Genomic DNA, 18,930 nt, shown 5'->3' with positions numbered 1-18,930 from the left:
ATCTATTATAAATGCTACCTATATGTGGCCTGTTATTGCTTGACGGTAGCATGGTGTTGCTCTATTTCATAGTACATGAACAAACCCATTTATCCCTATCTGTCATTTCATAACTTGTGAGCTATCTGTCACTTGTGGTCCCATGGGAGTCCGGTATGTAAGTTTATTTACTCTAATTGAGCTCTTTATGTAATTGACAGTTTATTCTGTCCTAATAAGTCATTTCTAACGCTTTTTGTTAATTGGATTCACAAGGCTTTTATTTTGGTGTTTTGGGAGGGTTATATTACCTGATATTTGTGTAAACGGTTATATGAAGGAATATTAATATAGACAGTAAAATATTAACACTTTTTCTAAGTTTTTAAATATTAAAGATCAAGACTTTAAGCTGGAGGAAGCTTATATAATGTGTCTGGAGTGTATGGCGTCATAGTGAAGTAATTTGACAGATTTTATAGTATAGCACTGTATTTAGTGCTTCATAGATGTTGGTTTGCTGTGGTGGTGACAGAGTGTTCGGTGCAATTCAGAAGTTTAAGTGAACAACCAGGAGTCTTATTCTTACTGTGTAATTCTTCAAGCAACTTATTGTAGTGAATTCAGAGACTTGGTGAATTTGTGGAGGTGAAAACATACAGGTATATGGAATCTAAATAAACAGCACACCACTGTGCACTGATGGATGCTGTCTTAGGTTTCAACCCTTTGTGTTTTAGGGCCTGAAGGTAGGCCTCAGGTTGTTATACAGTGAACCCATCAGACAAGATAATAAGTCATGACACACTGCATGTTATGTTGGACTTATTATCTCCTTGTTGTTTTGTAACTTCACATCACTTTGGGAATGCGGAGGTTTCATGGTGTATTGGCTTTGATGCTTTTGTCACATTCAAATAGAAAAGGGGGGATTTTTATATGCTTTAATTCAACATTATAAACACTGTGTGTGCATTGTGGTGCATATGGTATTAATGATACAGATGCAAAAAAAAAAAAACCTTGAGTTTGTGTAGAGCACCTTCTTTTGAAGGACTAGCAGAAGCAGAATGAGATGAGGGGTTATTTTGGCGATGGAGATTAAGGCAGGGGCTTTTTGTCATTTGTGCGAGACAAGCCATTCATCCATCCAGTTCACAGCCAAAAAAAGGCTGGTCCCAGAAATTAGCAGTTTCAGCTCAGCAGCAAAGTCGTCGGGCTGTGAAGGCAGAGAGAAATTGACTAATTAGCAATGCGCACTAAAACTTGACGGTTCTCTCTATAACAGCGAGGGAAAGACTCGGTTTTTCTCCCCCTTTCTCTTTTCTTTCTTCCATAGATGTTTGAAATCGCAGTCATTTACGCTCGACAGTTTTTACAATAGCCTTGAGCCATAATTTTGCGAGTCTCTCCAGCATCCATACCCCTGCATGGTCTCTCTCCACCGGCCATGCACGACCGTTTCTCTCCCCAACCGTGGATTTCCTATTACTCTCGTTACGACTCACTGAGCCCCAGGCCCAAGGATAATGATGTGTTGTTTCTTGGTAGCATAATTTGTCACACGTATATTTCTTCTTCTTCTTCTCTTGCAGAAAGCACAGCTCCCTCTCACACACTCACACACTTCTTGTTAATTCAGAAGAACAAATGATCAACGTCAACAAATAACCTGAAATAGTGACTTTATGAGTTGGAATCAATGGTTATTTTGAGTCACCACCGACCGTAGACTTTAAAGGAAAAGGACATTTCTTAAAAGGAGAACAAAGGAAAATTCAAGTGAGATTATTGGGAACCTGAAGCTTACTTTCTTTTTTTTTGTGAAGAGCTGAAGTCAGGTAAGTTTGGCTCCTTCTCAGGCAAGCTGCTCACATCATTTAGTTGTGACAGGCGCTTTTAGTGAATCTGGCGACAACGTTACTGCACGCTTGTGTCAAGTTTACACACATTACGCACATAGAAATCGCTTTTTCGTGCAGCACGAGAAACAACACATGTGCATATTGCTTTTAACTTTACCGAAAGCTGCATTTTCAGTGAATATTTTTCGATACTCACGTCCGCGGAACTCAGGTTGGCTAAAAGCGAAACGCACCCGTACTGCTGCTGACGGCTCGGAGACAAACTAATTGCTTTTGTATGACTCCGTAAATCTGTGCGGTGTGTAATGTCCTCGTTGTGGGGGTGTGCAGCAACACGGGAGAAAGGAGAAGTGTCGGCTGAATGCTGCATGTTCTCCGTCCACCGTAGCGGTTCGTCTCTTTTTCCTTATCCGACAACTTCAGCCGCGTTACCGAAAGGGGGGAGACGCGCTGCAGCATCTCCGTATCCTCGTTTTGTTTTGACAGCGCCCTTCAGAACCTCAGCCTCCATTTAAACCACCTCGTTCTTGAGTTAAGAATGAATACGAGTGGCACGCTGTGGGAACTACTGCGTTTTTGTTTGTTGCTTTACGACCAGAGCTCAAAGTTGAAAGCGACTGAAGCCGTATTGGATGTAGATTCTCGCCGGCTGCTTTGGCATGACGGTTATTCCCCGCTGGACGGACGGCCGATCTGTTCATTAACTTATTCGACAAATCGTTCTCTGTTGTAATAGTTTGACTGATAGCTTCTGTAGGCTACCTGTGTCGTGCAAATAAATGACCTGAGGTAAATGGCTTGCATGGTTTATTTGTTGCCTAGGTGGCGTTCACAGTCAGGAAGTCATGTCCAGATCGGGTGATAGAACATCCACCTTTGACCCAACACACAGTGACACCCTGCTGCATGGGCTCAACCTCTTATGGAGAAAACAGCTTTTCTGTGATGTGACTCTCACTGCCCAGGGACAGCAGTTCCACTGCCACAAAGCTGTGTTGGCATCCTGCTCCCAGTATTTCAGATCTCTCTTCTCCTCCCATAATGTAATCAACAATGAGGGAAGCAAAGGGGACCAGGGCAGTAGTGGGACCCCTTCATCCTCTCCTGATGACAAGCTGGTGACCCCCAGTGCCAGGCCTATCAATAACCTGGTACTCCAGGGCTGCTCCTCCATTGGACTACGATTAGTGCTGGAGTACCTGTATACTGCCAATGTTACTCTTTCCCTGGACACAGTGGAAGAGGTGCTGTCAGTCAGCAAGATCCTCAACATCCCCCAGATTACCAAGCTTAGTGTGCAGTTCCTCAATGACCAGATCTCTGTGCAGAACTACAAGCAGATCTGCAAGATTGCTGCACTCCATGGACTGGATGAGACCAAGAAACTGGCCAACAAGTACCTGGTGGAGGACGTGCTGCTGCTGAACTTTGAGGAGATGTGTGCCATGCTAGATGCTCTGCCACCCCCGGTGGAGTCAGAGCTGGCTCTCTTCCAGATGTCAGTCCTCTGGCTGGAGCATGACCGGGAGACTCGCATGCACTATGCACCGGACCTTATGAAGAGGCTGCGCTTTGCCCTTATACCTGCCCCAGAGCTGGTGGAGAGGGTGCAGTCTGTTGACTTCATGAGGAGTGACCCTGTGTGCCAGAAACTACTCCTGGATGCCATGAACTACCACCTAATGCCCTTCAGGCAGCACTGCAGGCAGACCATGGCCAGCAGGTGAGGAAGACACAGATAGACAGAGATGCAAACAGACAAGCACACAGACATGAATTCATGCAAACACAACACAATGAGCTTATTCAGAGTGGATGGAAGGTGATTAAATGCCTCCCACTTGTTAAATTTGAACAAATTAGGGAGTCAAGCATTGCGCAGTTGCTTTTATATTGGTCCCACCGCCTGTGTAGTGTAGAGCATATACGTGGTCAGTTAGAGGTGCGAGTGTGGATGCCCAGTTTATGAGGGTTGTGGGGCTATTCCTGTAAGACAATGACAGCTTTCAGGCTCTTGATACACTCTATGCCACACTGTATCCATAATTAGAATGTTACCTTGTGTTTTCCTGAAGAAAACAACTCTTTTATTTCCTCACACATCTGTGTAATTGCTCTCTAATCAGTGTAGACAAGATGCAGCAATCTAGATAAAGGTTATGCATTTGATTTGTAGCAACTCTCATGAATACAATTTGAAATGCTGCAATTAAATTGTTACCAGAATTACATGGTAACTGCATAACACTTATGATGCAAGTACAAGTGAACACCATTATTGATATACATAATTAGGGAAATGTAATATGAGTATATAGAGTTTAGTGTGTTTGAGTGTGTAGTATATTTGAGAAAAATATTACTTTTGACTGAGAGACAATTGGACACTACTGAGATATTCAGGTTAGATGCACATGTCTCATTCACAAAAAAATAGACCAAGTTGCATTGCTTACTTCCATGTTTGTCCTGATCAGCACTTTAAGAAGCTGGCAAGTAGATGGGCATTGCCAATAAGTTGCATGATTGACAGTGCTATTGTGAGGTTGCGTTCACAGAGCTGATTGGCAGTAAAGGGTGGCATTTTTTTTTACGTGCAGATAGCATCAGTATTCAGTTTTTTAAATCACTGCATAAATTTGTAAGAAGAGGGAGAACAATAAAGAGTCTAAACATGACAATGACATTTAGCTGAAATAATCTGAACACTGAATCATTCTGAACGTACCTACTTGTACATCATCCCAATAATATATCTATTTCCACATATGGACCTAAATGAGCAAGGAATCAGGAATCCTCATAATTAGTTTCACATGCTACTGTTTCTCTCCTCTCAATTAATCACCATTATCTATGTCCAGGGGCTCATTTGCATATGAATAACCCCAAAACACTTCCGAGTGGGCCAGTATCAGGGAGAATATAGCGAGACGACGGCGACTTAACCAAGCATAAAAAAGTAAAATATGAGAAAGGGAGTAAGGTGAATGTGTCTGAATATAAAGGCCAGCTACTATTAATGTTTTTACTGCATATTGTGATAAATTAGTAGATTTGTGTTCAAATCCATTAGGAGCCAGATAATGGTCATTAATGTACAGTAAAGTGTGTGGCTTTCAGGTTATATTTCATATACGAACAGCAGGAAATATCTTACAATTGGCTCAGGGATGTCACATGAATCACTATAGCCAATGAAATGGAGACATTGTATAGGCAGGTTTATGTTCTCAATTGTGCTTTTAGCCTCCAGCATGGCACCCTGCAGGACTGTCCTCGCTTCACAGCTAATTGAAAAGATATCTTTAGTGTACAATAACCATTCAATAACACATCAAAATGATACATACACTGCTGAGCAATTTTTGTTAATCATTATAAATGTGGCCACATATCGCCTGATTAGTAGTTTCGAGTTCAGTAATAGTACTTGGACAAGGAGCAGTTATTCATTTAACCATGCATTTATTTATTTCATTGGCTGATTAATTCATTCATACATTGTGAATTTGCAAAGTGAAAAATCTGAATACTCCAGGAGGGAGCTGTTAATACTATCAAAGTAATTATGTAAATTAAGGAATTAAAGGTGTCGAGGTTGAGGTTGTGCTTATTTTGGCTTTTAGATGTTTTATTTCAGGGCTTAATACCTGTTTTGTTCTATGTTCTCTAACACTTGTTCCCACACCCACACTTTTTGACATTACAGAATCCGTTCCAATAAGAGGATGCTGTTACTGGTGGGTGGTTTGCCTCCTGGACCTGATCGTCTCCCCAGCAATTTGGTCCAGTACTATGATGACGATAAAAAGACATGGAAGATCCTCACAAGTGAGTAGCAAAGGCTTGGGGTTTTTCTTTTTTTTTTACCTGAGGCATCTTGTGTTAGTGGCTTTTATGATGATGAGAAATAGTTGTTCCTATGGATGACTTTAACACAGGTTAATTTCCACGGAAAATGAGGGGAAGGAGTTCCCTAAATCCTTCAGGTAATAATGTATCACTATCACTTTTAATATAAGTTTTTAATCAGAGCGTGACTTCACAGCACTGTGGAGCGTCATGCCCGGTTTCCCTTGTTTTTGCTGAAATATGCTGGCAGGATGCATGATGAGATTTTCTTGAATCTAATGATCTATTGTGGCAGAGTTTGAACAATAAGGAGTGATATCTTTCCTCAATAGCTTTTAAGTGCTGCTTCAATCATAGTAATCAATACATAAGATTAAATTATCCCATACATGCTAATACATGGCATGGCAGTTAGCCTGCTGACCTGGTGTCACTATTGATATTGGGTTTATATGAGGTGAGCTAAATACCAAAGAGAGGTTAGTGGGACACGGGAGCTGTAATATTGACTGAATTACAACAACAACAAAAAGAAAATAAAGATGCATCTAATAGACGGTATAGTTTTATACTATTGTATGTTGTATTATATTGATTTTATGATAGCATATTAAAAGTAAGTTGTCATCATTTCCCAGGAAATGACTTCTATTGAAAAAATTTAGAGTGTATAAAGAACATATTTGTGAATTTACAAACACAACCCTACAGCATTCACCTCTACAAAGTGTACTGTGCCCTTCTGTCTCTCTGTCTTCCCTGACCTTTAAGGCTCACCACTATATTGCTGCCATATTGCAAAGGTCAAAAAAGAGCTAATGGGAAACCACATTTTTCCTTTGCATCATCTTCACTGGACATATTGAATTTTTGTCCTTTGTTTTGGATGGAGTCGTATCTCAGCAGCACCTCTCCATTCGTACATATTAGCCATCGGGCTGTTTTCTGTCAGCTGGGCCCTGTGCAGTTTATATTCTCACTTTGTGTCTTGATAAATATGGTTTCATGTTTTGTTGTTGTGTCTTCAATTCACCGGCGGTCTTGACATGTTTTTTTTTTTTCTCTCTGCTCAAATCATAGCAGCTCTTGGCAGCAGTCTGCTGTTTTAGCTCATGTTTGTCCAGAACTATCAGGGTTCGTTTTTACTGAAGGAGGCATGCATGCATACACAACAGCCTGAAGCTCACTGGTGTTTATATTGTCATTTTCTCATTAAACTCACACTCATGGGTATAAACTGCAACAAGCAAAAGGTCAATAGGGATTTCCATCACTCAAAAACTAAAAAGTTAACACTCAAATGGTCCGTGGCCAAGTGGAAGGACAAAACTGCAAAATCATCCCCTTAACACATCAGTGACTATCTGATGTAGCCTCCTCACAATGGATGTGGAATAGAAGATTATTAACATTCAATCATAACTTTTCAATGAGGCGAAACCTGAGAGGGACAGTCTTTGATTAAGACATTCATCAACACAATTTGGGGAGAATCTGATCCCTCTCGTTGTGTCAGATATATCCCCTGCCCGGTTATTCCAGTGTAAAGTTTGCCATCTAGTGTACCCACAGCAGCGTGGACGAACACAAGACAAAGACAGGCACAGATTCGACCACTATTCTTTTTTCTGTTCTTTACACAAACCTGATATTAAAATCTCAGATTTAGGTATGGCCCTCATCCATGCAGCACGGTTCAGAACAAAGGAATTCAGCTCAGCGGGAAAATTGTGATGGTGTTAAAGGCACATCAGAGCTCGAGCAGCAGTGGTGCATTAGCTGTGGAGTCATTCAACCGACCCTGACTGTGCCTCTATGCAGAGGTTTCTGACTCCCTCTAGTGAGCCCTAGAGCTCACTGTAGACTAGAGTGATGGCGTCCATCTCATAGAGGACGTGCTCATCCGGCCCTCCCACGGCTGTTCACCCCGAGGTTAGTGGAAGATTTAGGGGAGAAGAGACAAATAGCTAGATTAATTTGATACACTTTTTCAGGTAATAATTCCCAGAAAAGTTCCACACATTGTAGACATAAAAATAACTGATGTCTTTTTTCTCTGCACAAGACTATTACAGTGGTCTCAGTTATTATATCCTGCTAATTATTCCACTGTTTACCTGTATCCCAAATGCCCCACATCCACCCACAGCACTCCAGACACTGTAGCCTGTGACGTACTGTAAAGCAGTAATCTTCTTTTCACGTGGGTACAAGATGATTTTAAGTATGAGTAAAATTCACTAGACATCAAATAAAAAGCCGCCCATCCATGTCCTATATACTGCTGACTGAATGATAATGTAAATAGCATGTAAGGGAATTTGGCAGTCGTATGGCACTCGTCTTTGAGGTGCACTGGAGGCAGGCAACCTAATCCCCTCGTTTGAGATAAAGCTGTGTTTAGTGTATGTAGTATTAGTTCCTATCTGAGACTTCTCTCCCATAGAGGACCGGCACATGTCAGCCAGCTAGAGTGAGATTGCAGGGAGAGGCCAATTGGAAAGAAATGAGATTCAAGGCTGTCTAATTTTGCAGCAACTGTGATCCATCAGGCGGTGGGGAGGTGACAGTGGAAATGACTGATGGAGACAGACAGGTGGGCTTTAACATTTCACTGATTTGTGCTCAAAAAGCACCGGGCCTGAGATTTATTGAGTGAACACGATCATGTTCATTATGACTGTCACCTAAGACCATTTCTCTACATCTCAATGGGGTCACTTCAGCAAAAGAAGATGGAGGAGAGGAGGGGAGTACAAATACATACACAAGGGAAAATCCTATGTTAGGGGTCCTGCTGCAGCTATGGACTGTTATAATGTGCTGACATGCGATCATCAGGAGCATCATACACTGAAGTTAATATTTATTGGACATAGTCGATATATTACTTGAAGAATCATTGCTGTGGAATATTGAAATCGAAAAAGAAAAAAGTATGCTGTTGTGTTGTGGGATTCAGACTTTGCAATATTTAATAACAGTTAAGTCCCCAAAATAAAAACTTTCTCACCTTATTAGATAGTGAGATAACTACTTAAACCGGTACAATGCTGCAACTAACAGTTGTTTTATTTTATATTAATTTTAGTATTTTATCTGGCAGCTACTTTTGTGATTAATTGGAAAATCTTTCACAGTAGACAAGTTTTTTTCTCCTTTGTAGAGCTGGAGCTTTTTAAAGCCCTTTCTACTTTAAGAAACACTAAAATAAATCAATAATTGAAATAGCAGCGAAGAAACATTTTCTTGATCGACTACACAATCAACCAATTTTGTCAGCGATAGATAGATGGATAGATAGATAGATGGATGGATGGATGGATGGATGGATGGATGGATGGATGGATGGATGGATGGATGGATGGATGGATGGATAGATGGATGGATAGATAGATAGATAGATAGATAGATAGATAGATAGATAGATAGATAGATAGATAGATAGATAGATAGATAGATAAATAGATAGATAGATAGATAAAAGCGTTGCAGCAGCCAGTACATCGTTTACACTGCCTTATATTTTAATTTGTTCCAGTTTAAGAGTTAACAGGCTTGATTGCCTGGATGGTTAAAAGGTTGCAAAACAAGAGCAGTGAGGAGAAAAAAGAATAATCCTGTAACATTGACTCACACTGAGGATTATGAAATAGTCGTATATATTTAGCCTGTTGTGAAGAGGACAGTGCAAATCAAATCAGTCTTGATATGAATATTTACTATGAACACCTCTGCAACAATACAGAACATCAGCGTGACGCGTCAGTCACTATGAGACTGACGCGAGAAGCACAGCCAGGAGAAATATTGCTTATTAAAAGGTTCACATAATATGTTGGAGATGTTCAATGAGTAAGAACCTCGGGTCATTATGACAAACATTTAGCGTCCTCAACAGTAACGAGGATTAACAACTGGGTTAAAGCAGGGGACAACATTTTATCGTTGTGTTCAGTGCCAGACCGACGTAGTTCTGCAGGTGCAGTGGAGACACAGATGTTATGTTTTCAACATATTTTGTTATTATCATCCATTTAAGAATACATTTTATTTGTGTAGGTTCAGAGTTGTATCTGAGAACAGGTGTAAGTTTGCTCTTTTAACACACGTTAACGGGTACATTAGTTTATGCTGATATTATACACTACCAGTCAGAAGTTTGGACACACCTTGTCTTTCACTGGTTTTTATTTAACTATTTCACACATTGTAGATTAATACAGAAGACATCAAAACTAAAAAAGAATACATATGGAATCATGTTGCAAACAAAAAAGTGTTAATCATCAGTATTAATCTACGATGTAGAAAATAATACAATTAAATAAAAAGCATTGAATGAGCAGGTGTGTCCAAACTTCTGACCGGTAGCGTATGTACATTAAAGTGTCTTCTTGGTAACACTGTGAGGAGAGGCTTGTTATGCAACTGACAAGCTATCAACACAAGATAAAGAGTGGATCTTTCATATTTATGGATGAATCCAAAGTGTTGTTGCATTACAAAAACAAATGTTATTGGCATAATATTTCTTTTATGGTATGTTTTGGAGGATGATTCTATTGAGTTCATTCAAACTGGGTTAGCAGGGTTCTTATTTAATTTCAACTAAGTATTAATTACCTGATGCATTGATTATGTGGGTTAGGCATAGGACTGTACATCCTGTAATGCTGCCTAAAAAAAACAAGTTTACAGTCCTCTTTTTAGTGTTCATATCTCATGTTTGCATTGATTTATATTAACCTTTTATTTCTATTGTTGATTACAGTAGATTTAAGAAAAATCTAATTAACCTTTGATACCAGGCCCAATGTTGATAATTGATGTACCATTTACCTACTACTGACCTTTATCATTCATGTGTTTTAGTGACTGACAATAATTTGATTTCTGTTTGTCATGTAGTAATGCCTTACAACAGCGCACATCACTGCGTGGTGGAGGTGGAGAACTTCCTGCTGCTGCTGGGCGGAGAGGACCAGTGGAACCCCAACGGTACAGTACTACCACAAAGCGCTTTTGCAGTCTTGTTTTCCAGTGGTTTCACACATCGAATTTTTCATTGTTTGCTTAATTTAGAGAATGCTCTTAGCCAGAGTTGATGTAAGTTCAAATCCATCAGAGTTAATGTAACACTTTCAGATAGTTTCAAACACTCAGGCTAGAGCCAGATCAGCTCTGAGTGGACAAACAACACTCCAATCAACACTTGTCAATAATTGGCTCAGAACAATAACTGTTGTTAGCACTGAAATATTTGTGGTGTAGAAGTGTTAAGAGTACTTGTTGTAAAACGGTGGTACACGGTGCTATAGTAAGAGACAAAAACTGTAAATGATCAAAGAATAAAACAGATACTGTCTTTTTGTTCTCCTACCAAGTATCGCAATATTACAGTAGAAGTGCATTGTGTGTAGTGAAATTAAATGTGTTTATTTAGCACCGAGAGTAAAAATCAACTGAATACAAACACACATCATCAGGGGCAATTTAAGTTGTTTTGACCTGAATATTATCCTCCAAAACAAGATCGCTCTGTGATTGGAAAAATAAGCCTTCAGTCAGCACGAGTTCACTCTAATGGCAGTGAAAGGCATCACATATTGTAGTAACACTTAAAATCATCATGTGTGGGTGGTGACTGATGAAGACTTGGCAGTGTCACAGTTGTGAATTTTATTGGTATGCAGCAAAGACTTTAGATTAAAAGTGAGCACTGCCTTCATATGCCTAAACTGCACATTACTGTAGAGACATTACTCACACAGCTAAATCATTTGAGTTGTGTTATTTATGTTGATTTCTATCTGTGTTGCAGGAAAGCACAGCACTAATTTTGTCAGCCGCTATGATCCCAGATTCAACAGCTGGATACAGCTGCCTCCTATGCAGGAGAGGTGAGCTTTTTTTTGTTATTTGAATTGTCAGGGATTTTGGAAAAAAAATGTTGGAGTCAGGTCAGTATCTCCTTCAGCATTTCTGTCTGAGAAAAAATTAGGGTGATCCCAGGGATAAATTTCCATATTTTACAACAAATTGCAACCCAATACAACACATGCAAAAAAAAAAACAAAAACAAACTGTTTAATTTTAATTAAGTAAAAAACTATTGTAGGGAACTACAGCTTGTATAAATACAGTACATCTCTGGCTACATAGGTATTTACACCATCAGAAGTGGTATCCATATGCTTAAAACTCAAAACTCTCTTTTGTCGTGCTTTCAACTCTCTAGTTGTAATCTAACTTCAAACATTTTTGCTCCTCTTTCCTGCTGTCCTCTGAGTTTGCTGTGATGTTTAACCCTTGAACACCAAGCTTATGGGAAATGGTGTTAGGTAAAGAAAAAACAAATATTGAACCAACAACATTAGGCTATTTTTTGAAATCCTTATCTAGTTATCGAAAGCTTTTCATGGGGCTATATACCGACTTGTACAGTGATTTCTTTTACTCTTCATCTGCTGTAATTAGAAATGAATAAATTACTACCTCCAAAAGTAAGTACGTCAATTACACTCGCATAAAAACAGAGACATCACAGCTTGTAAATATGGAGGTAGTTAATTTATTTCTTGTCATGGAACCTTTTTCCTGAATGGCTACTTTACAGAAACTGGGGGAAAACCTAATGCGACTCACCAGCTGTAGATTGCAGGTATAAACCTGCCACTGGTTGCTCATTTTAGTCGGCTTTGTACTCCCCTTGCCGCTCAAAATCCGCTGTGCTACAGGGTATCATACAGAAAATGTTAAGTTTTTCTGAGGATTAAGATCATCTAGTAATGTAGCCCTGCTAGTTTTTTCAGGGGATTATCTGTGCACAAGTGTTTCATCGAACAATTCCACTTGTCACTATTTTGAAGAAACACCGAACCTGCATCCTTTGCTTAGCTCTGACGATTGTGACTAGTTTAAAGAAATACAAACAAGCCAAAGCGTTTTTTTTTTTCTCAATAGCAGAATGATGATGAAGTGCAGCCAGACCACTATGTACGACAGAATGGGCTGGCTAGGCGAGACAAGGGAAAAGCCAACAATGAATCTTGTCATTTCTAGTTTAATAATGTTGTCTGGGTGACACTTCTTCCTCAGGAGAGCCAGTTTCTTTGCCTGCCGCCTGGATAAGCACCTGTACGTGATTGGAGGTAGGAACGAGACGGGCTACCTGTCCAGTGTGGAGTCCTACAACCTGGAGACGAATGAGTGGAACTATGTGTCGTCTCTGCCGCAGCCTCTGGCCGCCCATGCAGGAGCTGTACACAACGGCAAGATCTACATATCAGGTCAGGACACAAGCTATCGCTCCGACACACTGTCTTTATTCTGCCGTTTTTATTTACCTGCCTGTGCATTAGTCAGGTCATTTCTAAAAAAAAAATGTGCTACATACAGTATACAATAGACTTCTGAAAAAGATAAAAGATGATGATGCTTCTTTTTACCACTGCAACAAGTAGCTTTCATATCATAAAGATAAAGATGCAAAATCCTAGCACAGGTGACATCTAATGTCAAACATTAACACTGGTGTAAGCAAAAGTAATAAAGGTTGTAGGATGCAGACATTGATCATGATAAACAGTTTTAAAAGAATCAAAATCAGTACATCAGAATAGTATATACACTACCGTTCAAAAGTTTGGGGTCACCCAGACAATTTCATGTTTTCCATGAAAACTCACACTTTTATTCATGTGCTAACATAATTGCACAAGGGTTTTCTAATCATCAATTAGTCTTTCAACACCATTAGCTAACACAATGTAGCATAAGAACACAGGAGTGATGGTTGCTGGAAATGTTCCTCTGTACCTCTATGGAGATATTCCATTAAAAATCAGCCATTTCCAGCTAGAATAATCATTTACCACATTAACAATGTCTAGACTGTATTTCTGATTCATTTAATGTTATCTTCATTGAAAAAACTGCTTTTCTGACCCCAAACCTTTGAACGGTAGTGTAGATTCCTCTTCTTTGTCAAAACTTGCTGCGACTAGACTGCCAGCAGTTCATTTGGACATTCACATGTGTTATGGTATCTGTGGATAAAGTAGCCTTGAGCTGCTAGCCCTAAAAAAATCAATTCCTTCTTTCTAACAGTACATTCTGAGATCTTTTTCATTTTTAAATGTGTAGTTTTCAGCCCCAACCAATCAAAGGCTATATAAAATATTTCTGTTTTCTATATGCAGCAGTTCTCCTCATGACCTGTTAACAGACTTTAATGTGTAAAGTCAGTCAAATTTCCCTGGTCCCTAAGTAAATTACTTGCAGTAGGCCCAACTAAGTGCTACATTTCAGACCAAATATTGAGGTTCAAATTTAAAACACTCTTTTCAGTGGATGGACTGGAACAATTGCACTTGACTTCTAAATGACAAGAAGAAACGGTTGGTATACCTTTTTGATTTGATTGTCACCAGGCAGGATTTTCATGCTTGTAAAGTACTGTCGGGGTAATGGTGCTGTGACATGTTTAAAACCAACTCAATTTAACTAACTCACTATAATGTATGACTAATGTACAGTCTATACAATACTTTTAACTGCTTGTCTTGAAATCTGAAATCGTATCTTTTGTTTTAGTCACATTCAAACCAGTCAGCCACTATCACATCAGTGCAGAACATAAGAAACTGAAGCTTCCCAAAGCTGACTATCACTTAATCATCTGTACCCCAGTCTTTACAATATGAACATAAAAGATGGGAACAAAGGTACCAGCCTTGAGCCAAACCTGTGTTTGAAAAGAGCTGGCTGGAAAAGCTGCCATTAATTCTGACGCATCGTCATCTATTAGTCAAAAAACAAGGTCATTTTTAAAATATTAGAGCCAACAAGTTGGACAAAGCTGGTGGATAGTATTAAAAACAGGAGAACAATTAATGAATTGAGGGATTTACATTTTAAAAATGCTCTACCTTAATTGATAGCTTCACCAGATATACATTGTGTCTTGCAGACTGTACTGGTCAAGTATCCAGTGTGTCAGTCTGTGCTGTGTGCTTTTTTGGTATTAATGTTATACTGCTGTTTACCTGTTGCAGGAGGAGTGCACAATGGCGAGTATGTGTCCTGGCTCTACTGTTATGACCCTATAATGGATGTGTGGGCTAGGAAACAGGATATGAACACAAAGCGTGCCATTCATGCCCTGGCTGGAATGAATGATCGCCTATATGCTATTGGTGGAAACCATTTGAAAGGTAAGCACTCAAGCATTTCAGAAAATGAAGAGAAAACAGGTCAAGATTGTTACCTATTTTCAAAACAGTGTGGAAATCATGTTGCCATTATGAGCAGGCGGTGGCCTTCATTACCCTGTGAAACCTAAAGTTCCTGTTCTCTTTCAAGTCTTCAGCATTCATGGTGAAAAATGCAAAAAAACAAACAACGTGTGTTGTGTATTTGTATTTGATCAGCAACACTGAATGCCAGCATTTGAATGGGAAGCATGAAAAGCGGAGCTTCTAGTGTTTTCTTTGAAATACGGTCCTTTCCTACTCGGTTTCATTTAAAAGGACTGCTAAATGTACAGTTAGCTCTTCACAGCTTCAGATTCACTTCATTAATACTTTCCAAAGGTGGCCTGAGATCTGTCAGTGTGACTGTCCACGTTCAAACTTCTGTTTTCTCACGCTGATTACTTACTGTGGGCGTGTATCTGAGCATGACATCTGTGGTTTGGGTGTGTGAGGTGGGTGTGGGTTATTGATGAAAGCACAAGCTTTCAGATATAATGAATCAGGCTTCAAAAACCCTGAGAGAGAACAAAGCATAACAAAGATTCCTTGGACTGATCCAGATGTCAATATTTCATTTGTTTTATCCTCTGTTTACCTATATATGGAGGTGGTTATGCTGCCAGCAAGCAAGTTTCAAATAAAACACACACCTGATTAAAATGGACCTACAGTGACGAGGCTTATTGGGTATATGTGAAACACTACATTCAAAACTGGCATCACATCTTAAGAACTTCTCTTTAACTTTAAGCATTTATGGCTACTTGTACAACAATCAAACATATCAAATCAAGCAAATCAAAAAATTTCACTTAGCTTAAAAGCTCTGAATCATCAGAACTGTGCGGTGGTTTGATTATTTTATCTCCAGTGGCCTGGCGGCGCACGCAAATGACTCACCGATTGTCTTTAGATTTTGATTCAAATGTTTCTAAATCCTGATTGGTGCACAGATGCACACGGCATCACCTTTTACCAACCCTCCCACTTAAAAACCACTAAAAAGAGAACAGAGAAAACAGCACATGCATAAACAAAGATGTTCAGTGTTGGCAGGGTTTTTTTCTTTTTGTTCATGTAGGAACCCATTTCACAGAACTGACAAATAGCTCAACAAAGAGCTCATTACAGTAATATGGACCTACAATGACAAGGCATTTTAACTGAAGAAGATATTTTTCCTCTTCTTTCTCATGTAGGCTTCTCCCATCTAGACGTAATGCTGGTTGAGTGTTACGACCCAAAAGCTGACCAGTGGAACATCCTGCAGACGCCCATCCTGGAGGGTCGCAGTGGTCCAGGCTGTGCCGTTTTGGATGACAGTATCTTCCTTGTGGGGGGCTACAGCTGGAGCATGGTACTGAATATAGTATATATGCTCCATTTTTGTTAATATCAACGAAAATAATCTTTATAATAGTTTGTCACTTCCCTGTCTATGGCACAGGACATCAGGACGTTATTTTCTTAAGCATCTGGACGCTGTAGTTTACTTAAACAGGAAAAAATAGTAGATTTGTTCAATCCAGCTTCAGATTAATACGTATTTGGCACTCAACCAAGTATTTACTTTACTGTGCTTGCTGTTTTGGACTACATCATTTCTATAAAGCTGAGTCTCTCCACAGCACAGCAGGAAATCCAAACAGCACTAAGAGAATGAAGAGAATGACTTAATTTTCTTTTTTCCTCAGGGGGCCTATAAGTCTTCGACCATCTGCTACAGCCCAGAAAAAGGAACATGGACAGAGTTGGAGGGAGAGGTGGCAGAGCCTTTGGCGGGCCCAGCCTGTTCCACCGTCATACTGCCCGCCTGCCTTCCTTTTAACAAATGACAACTAATCCAACTGATGGGTGGTGAGGGTGAGGAGCAGCAGAGTGACTGGGGGGAGGACCACCAATAAGCAAAACAGTCGTCGACGATTTTGTGACAAACCCTGCAGTCGTACGTTGGGGGTGTGTATAAATTATTTTTTTACAGGTTTGACCAGAGCACTTTCGTTATTCTCTACTGAAGAATTGAGAAAAAAAAATAATTGTGTAACTCATGTATTTAAACTCATCTGTGTTCTGAGAAATGGTCAGTTCCATATTTGATTTAATTTAAACGGATAGTAAATGTTTTTGGCTTCTCTTCTATAGCACGCATAGTGTTGAGCTGAATTATAGCTTTCAAATCCATTGTATCTTGTATTCAGTAGCGGCATAATTCCAGCAAAATGCAGTGTTGTTTCATCAGCCGACTTTGGGAGATTAAGTTACACCAGGGCTGGGTGAGTTGCATTAACTGTGATGATCAAAGTGTATAAATATTCTTCATCACTTACGTTACTACTCATCGTTCTTTGACTGGATTGCTCACCTATCCCGGAGTATTACCTGGTTCGATAATTATTAACAGTTTTGTTGTCTTTTTCTGAAAATGAACACAAAAAGGGACATTTCTGGAACACTTTTCCTAACAGCTGTCATTATTTATCTGATGTGATGTGAACAGAAGTGCATACCTGGAAGCAGGTATAAAGGGGTCCAAGCACTCAGCAAGCAACCAGGACACTGTAAAAAAGACATATTTATACAGTGACCTTTATGTGGATGTGTCCAGATCACCCAGCCCTAATTTTTAAACTATTGTCTTAATAATGTACACCCAGACTGAGGTTTCTGTGCAACTTGCCGAACAAAGAGTTCTGTACAAGTTATCTGCTTGACACAAAAATCTTGCCTAATGTTTGTGGCAACTATTCTTCACGCTACAGACAAGACAATTTAAAGATTACCATTAATTCTTAATATTCCTATGAGGCACTAATGGTAATTACACAATGATAGTACAATCAAATTCTAATTGCTAGCCAGTATATTTCAGGGTAGCATGTTTGGGTAAACGGATGAACTCATGTAGAGGACATTTGTTTAATTTGTCCTTCTGTACAAGCTAATGTTAAGCAGCCTATTTATGAGGCCACAACGCATTACCTTGGTGAGATTTTAATCTTTAATGTATGAAAAACAAACAAGCAAACAGTGGTCTTTAATGCACTAATAGTGAACTTTTAATTCAGCAAACGAAGTTCACTGAAATGTAAATGAATTAATGTGCTGTGTTTAAAAAAAAAAGAGATATCTTCAGTACAAATGAATCTAAGTCCAGTCTTGTCTACGTTATTAGGTTCAAAACCCTAACTCTAAGTATTAATGCAGTACCTGTTGAATTCTGTAAAAAAAAAAATCTTGATTTCATTCTTGTACATAATCGCCTGCAGTGAAACATTTTTGTGCACTCAACCTTGGATTTATTCTCAAATCCTGTTATGTCCTTTGCATTTTAGAATATGAAAATAAAATGACTCTTGATGATTAAAATATCTGTTTCAGTTTGTGGCATTAAAGGCTAAAAAGTTGCTTCATTACAATTATTTATGCAGGAGACTCATCGCAGTTGCTGCCCTTCAGCTGTACTAATCTTCTCGCAGCCATATGCAACATGAGACTCATAAAACTGAAATACATAACACATTTAATAAACACAATAAAATTTGAAAGACTACTGACAGGAAAACATACAGAACTCCTGTTATGTTTTTAAAATTATTCTCAAATGCTCTTTATATTTTGAGCATACACAACAGTTCAAAAGTTTGGGGTCACTTAGAAATGTTCTTATTTTTGAATTAAAAGCAGTTTTTTTTCATTGAATATAACATTAATTAATCACAAATACAGTCTAGACATTGTCAATGAGGTAAATGACTATTCTAGCTGGAAACAGCTGATTTTTAATGGAATATCTCCATAGGGGTACAGAGGAACATTTCCAGCAACCATCACTCCTGTGTTCTAATGCTACATTGTGTTAGCTAATGGTGTTGAAAGGCTAATTGATAATTAGAAAACCCTTGTGGAATTATGTTAGCACATGATTAAACGTGTGAGTTTTCATGGTAAACATGAAATTGCCTGGGTGACCCCAA

The 18,930-nt window shown here is 39.2% G+C and overlaps 1 protein-coding gene across 2 annotated transcripts; it reads left to right on the top strand.

Annotated features, from left to right (window-relative positions):
- The first annotated feature begins 1,251 nt into the window (after window positions 1-1,251).
- On the top strand, window positions 1,252-18,316 carry klhl14 (kelch-like family member 14). Of its 2 annotated transcripts, XM_023283682.3 has the most exons (9): window positions 1,252-1,820; window positions 2,667-3,567; window positions 5,557-5,678; window positions 10,611-10,700; window positions 11,524-11,602; window positions 12,801-12,991; window positions 14,759-14,917; window positions 16,156-16,313; window positions 16,651-18,316. In XM_023283682.3, the coding sequence occupies exons 2-9, from the start codon at window positions 2,690-2,692 to the stop codon at window positions 16,789-16,791; spliced, it is 1,818 nt and encodes a 605-aa protein (XP_023139450.1). In that variant the 5' UTR covers window positions 1,252-1,820; window positions 2,667-2,689; the 3' UTR covers window positions 16,792-18,316. The 2 variants fall into 2 exon arrangements, with proteins under 2 accessions (XP_023139450.1, XP_035810283.1); XM_035954390.2 differs by lacking the exon at window positions 1,252-1,820 and having other exon boundaries at window positions 1,957-3,567.
- The last annotated feature ends 614 nt before the right edge of the window (window positions 18,317-18,930 follow it).

Source organism: Amphiprion ocellaris, chromosome 10, assembly GCF_022539595.1.
Source record: "Amphiprion ocellaris isolate individual 3 ecotype Okinawa chromosome 10, ASM2253959v1, whole genome shotgun sequence".
NCBI classification, from domain to species: domain Eukaryota; kingdom Metazoa; phylum Chordata; class Actinopteri; family Pomacentridae; genus Amphiprion; species Amphiprion ocellaris.
Note: the sequence above shows the minus strand (reverse complement) of the source record. Positions and strands in the feature narration are given on the sequence as shown.

Coding starts and splice junctions, on each gene's coding strand:
- klhl14 (XM_023283682.3), top strand. CDS start 2,690: ATGTCCAGATCGGGTGATAGAACATCCACCTTTGACCCAACACACAGT. Junction 3,568..5,556: donor AGGCAGACCATGGCCAGCAG/GTGAGGAAGACA, acceptor TTGACATTACAG/AATCCGTTCCAATAAGAGGA. Junction 10,701..11,523: donor GGACCAGTGGAACCCCAACG/GTACAGTACTAC, acceptor TCTGTGTTGCAG/GAAAGCACAGCACTAATTTT.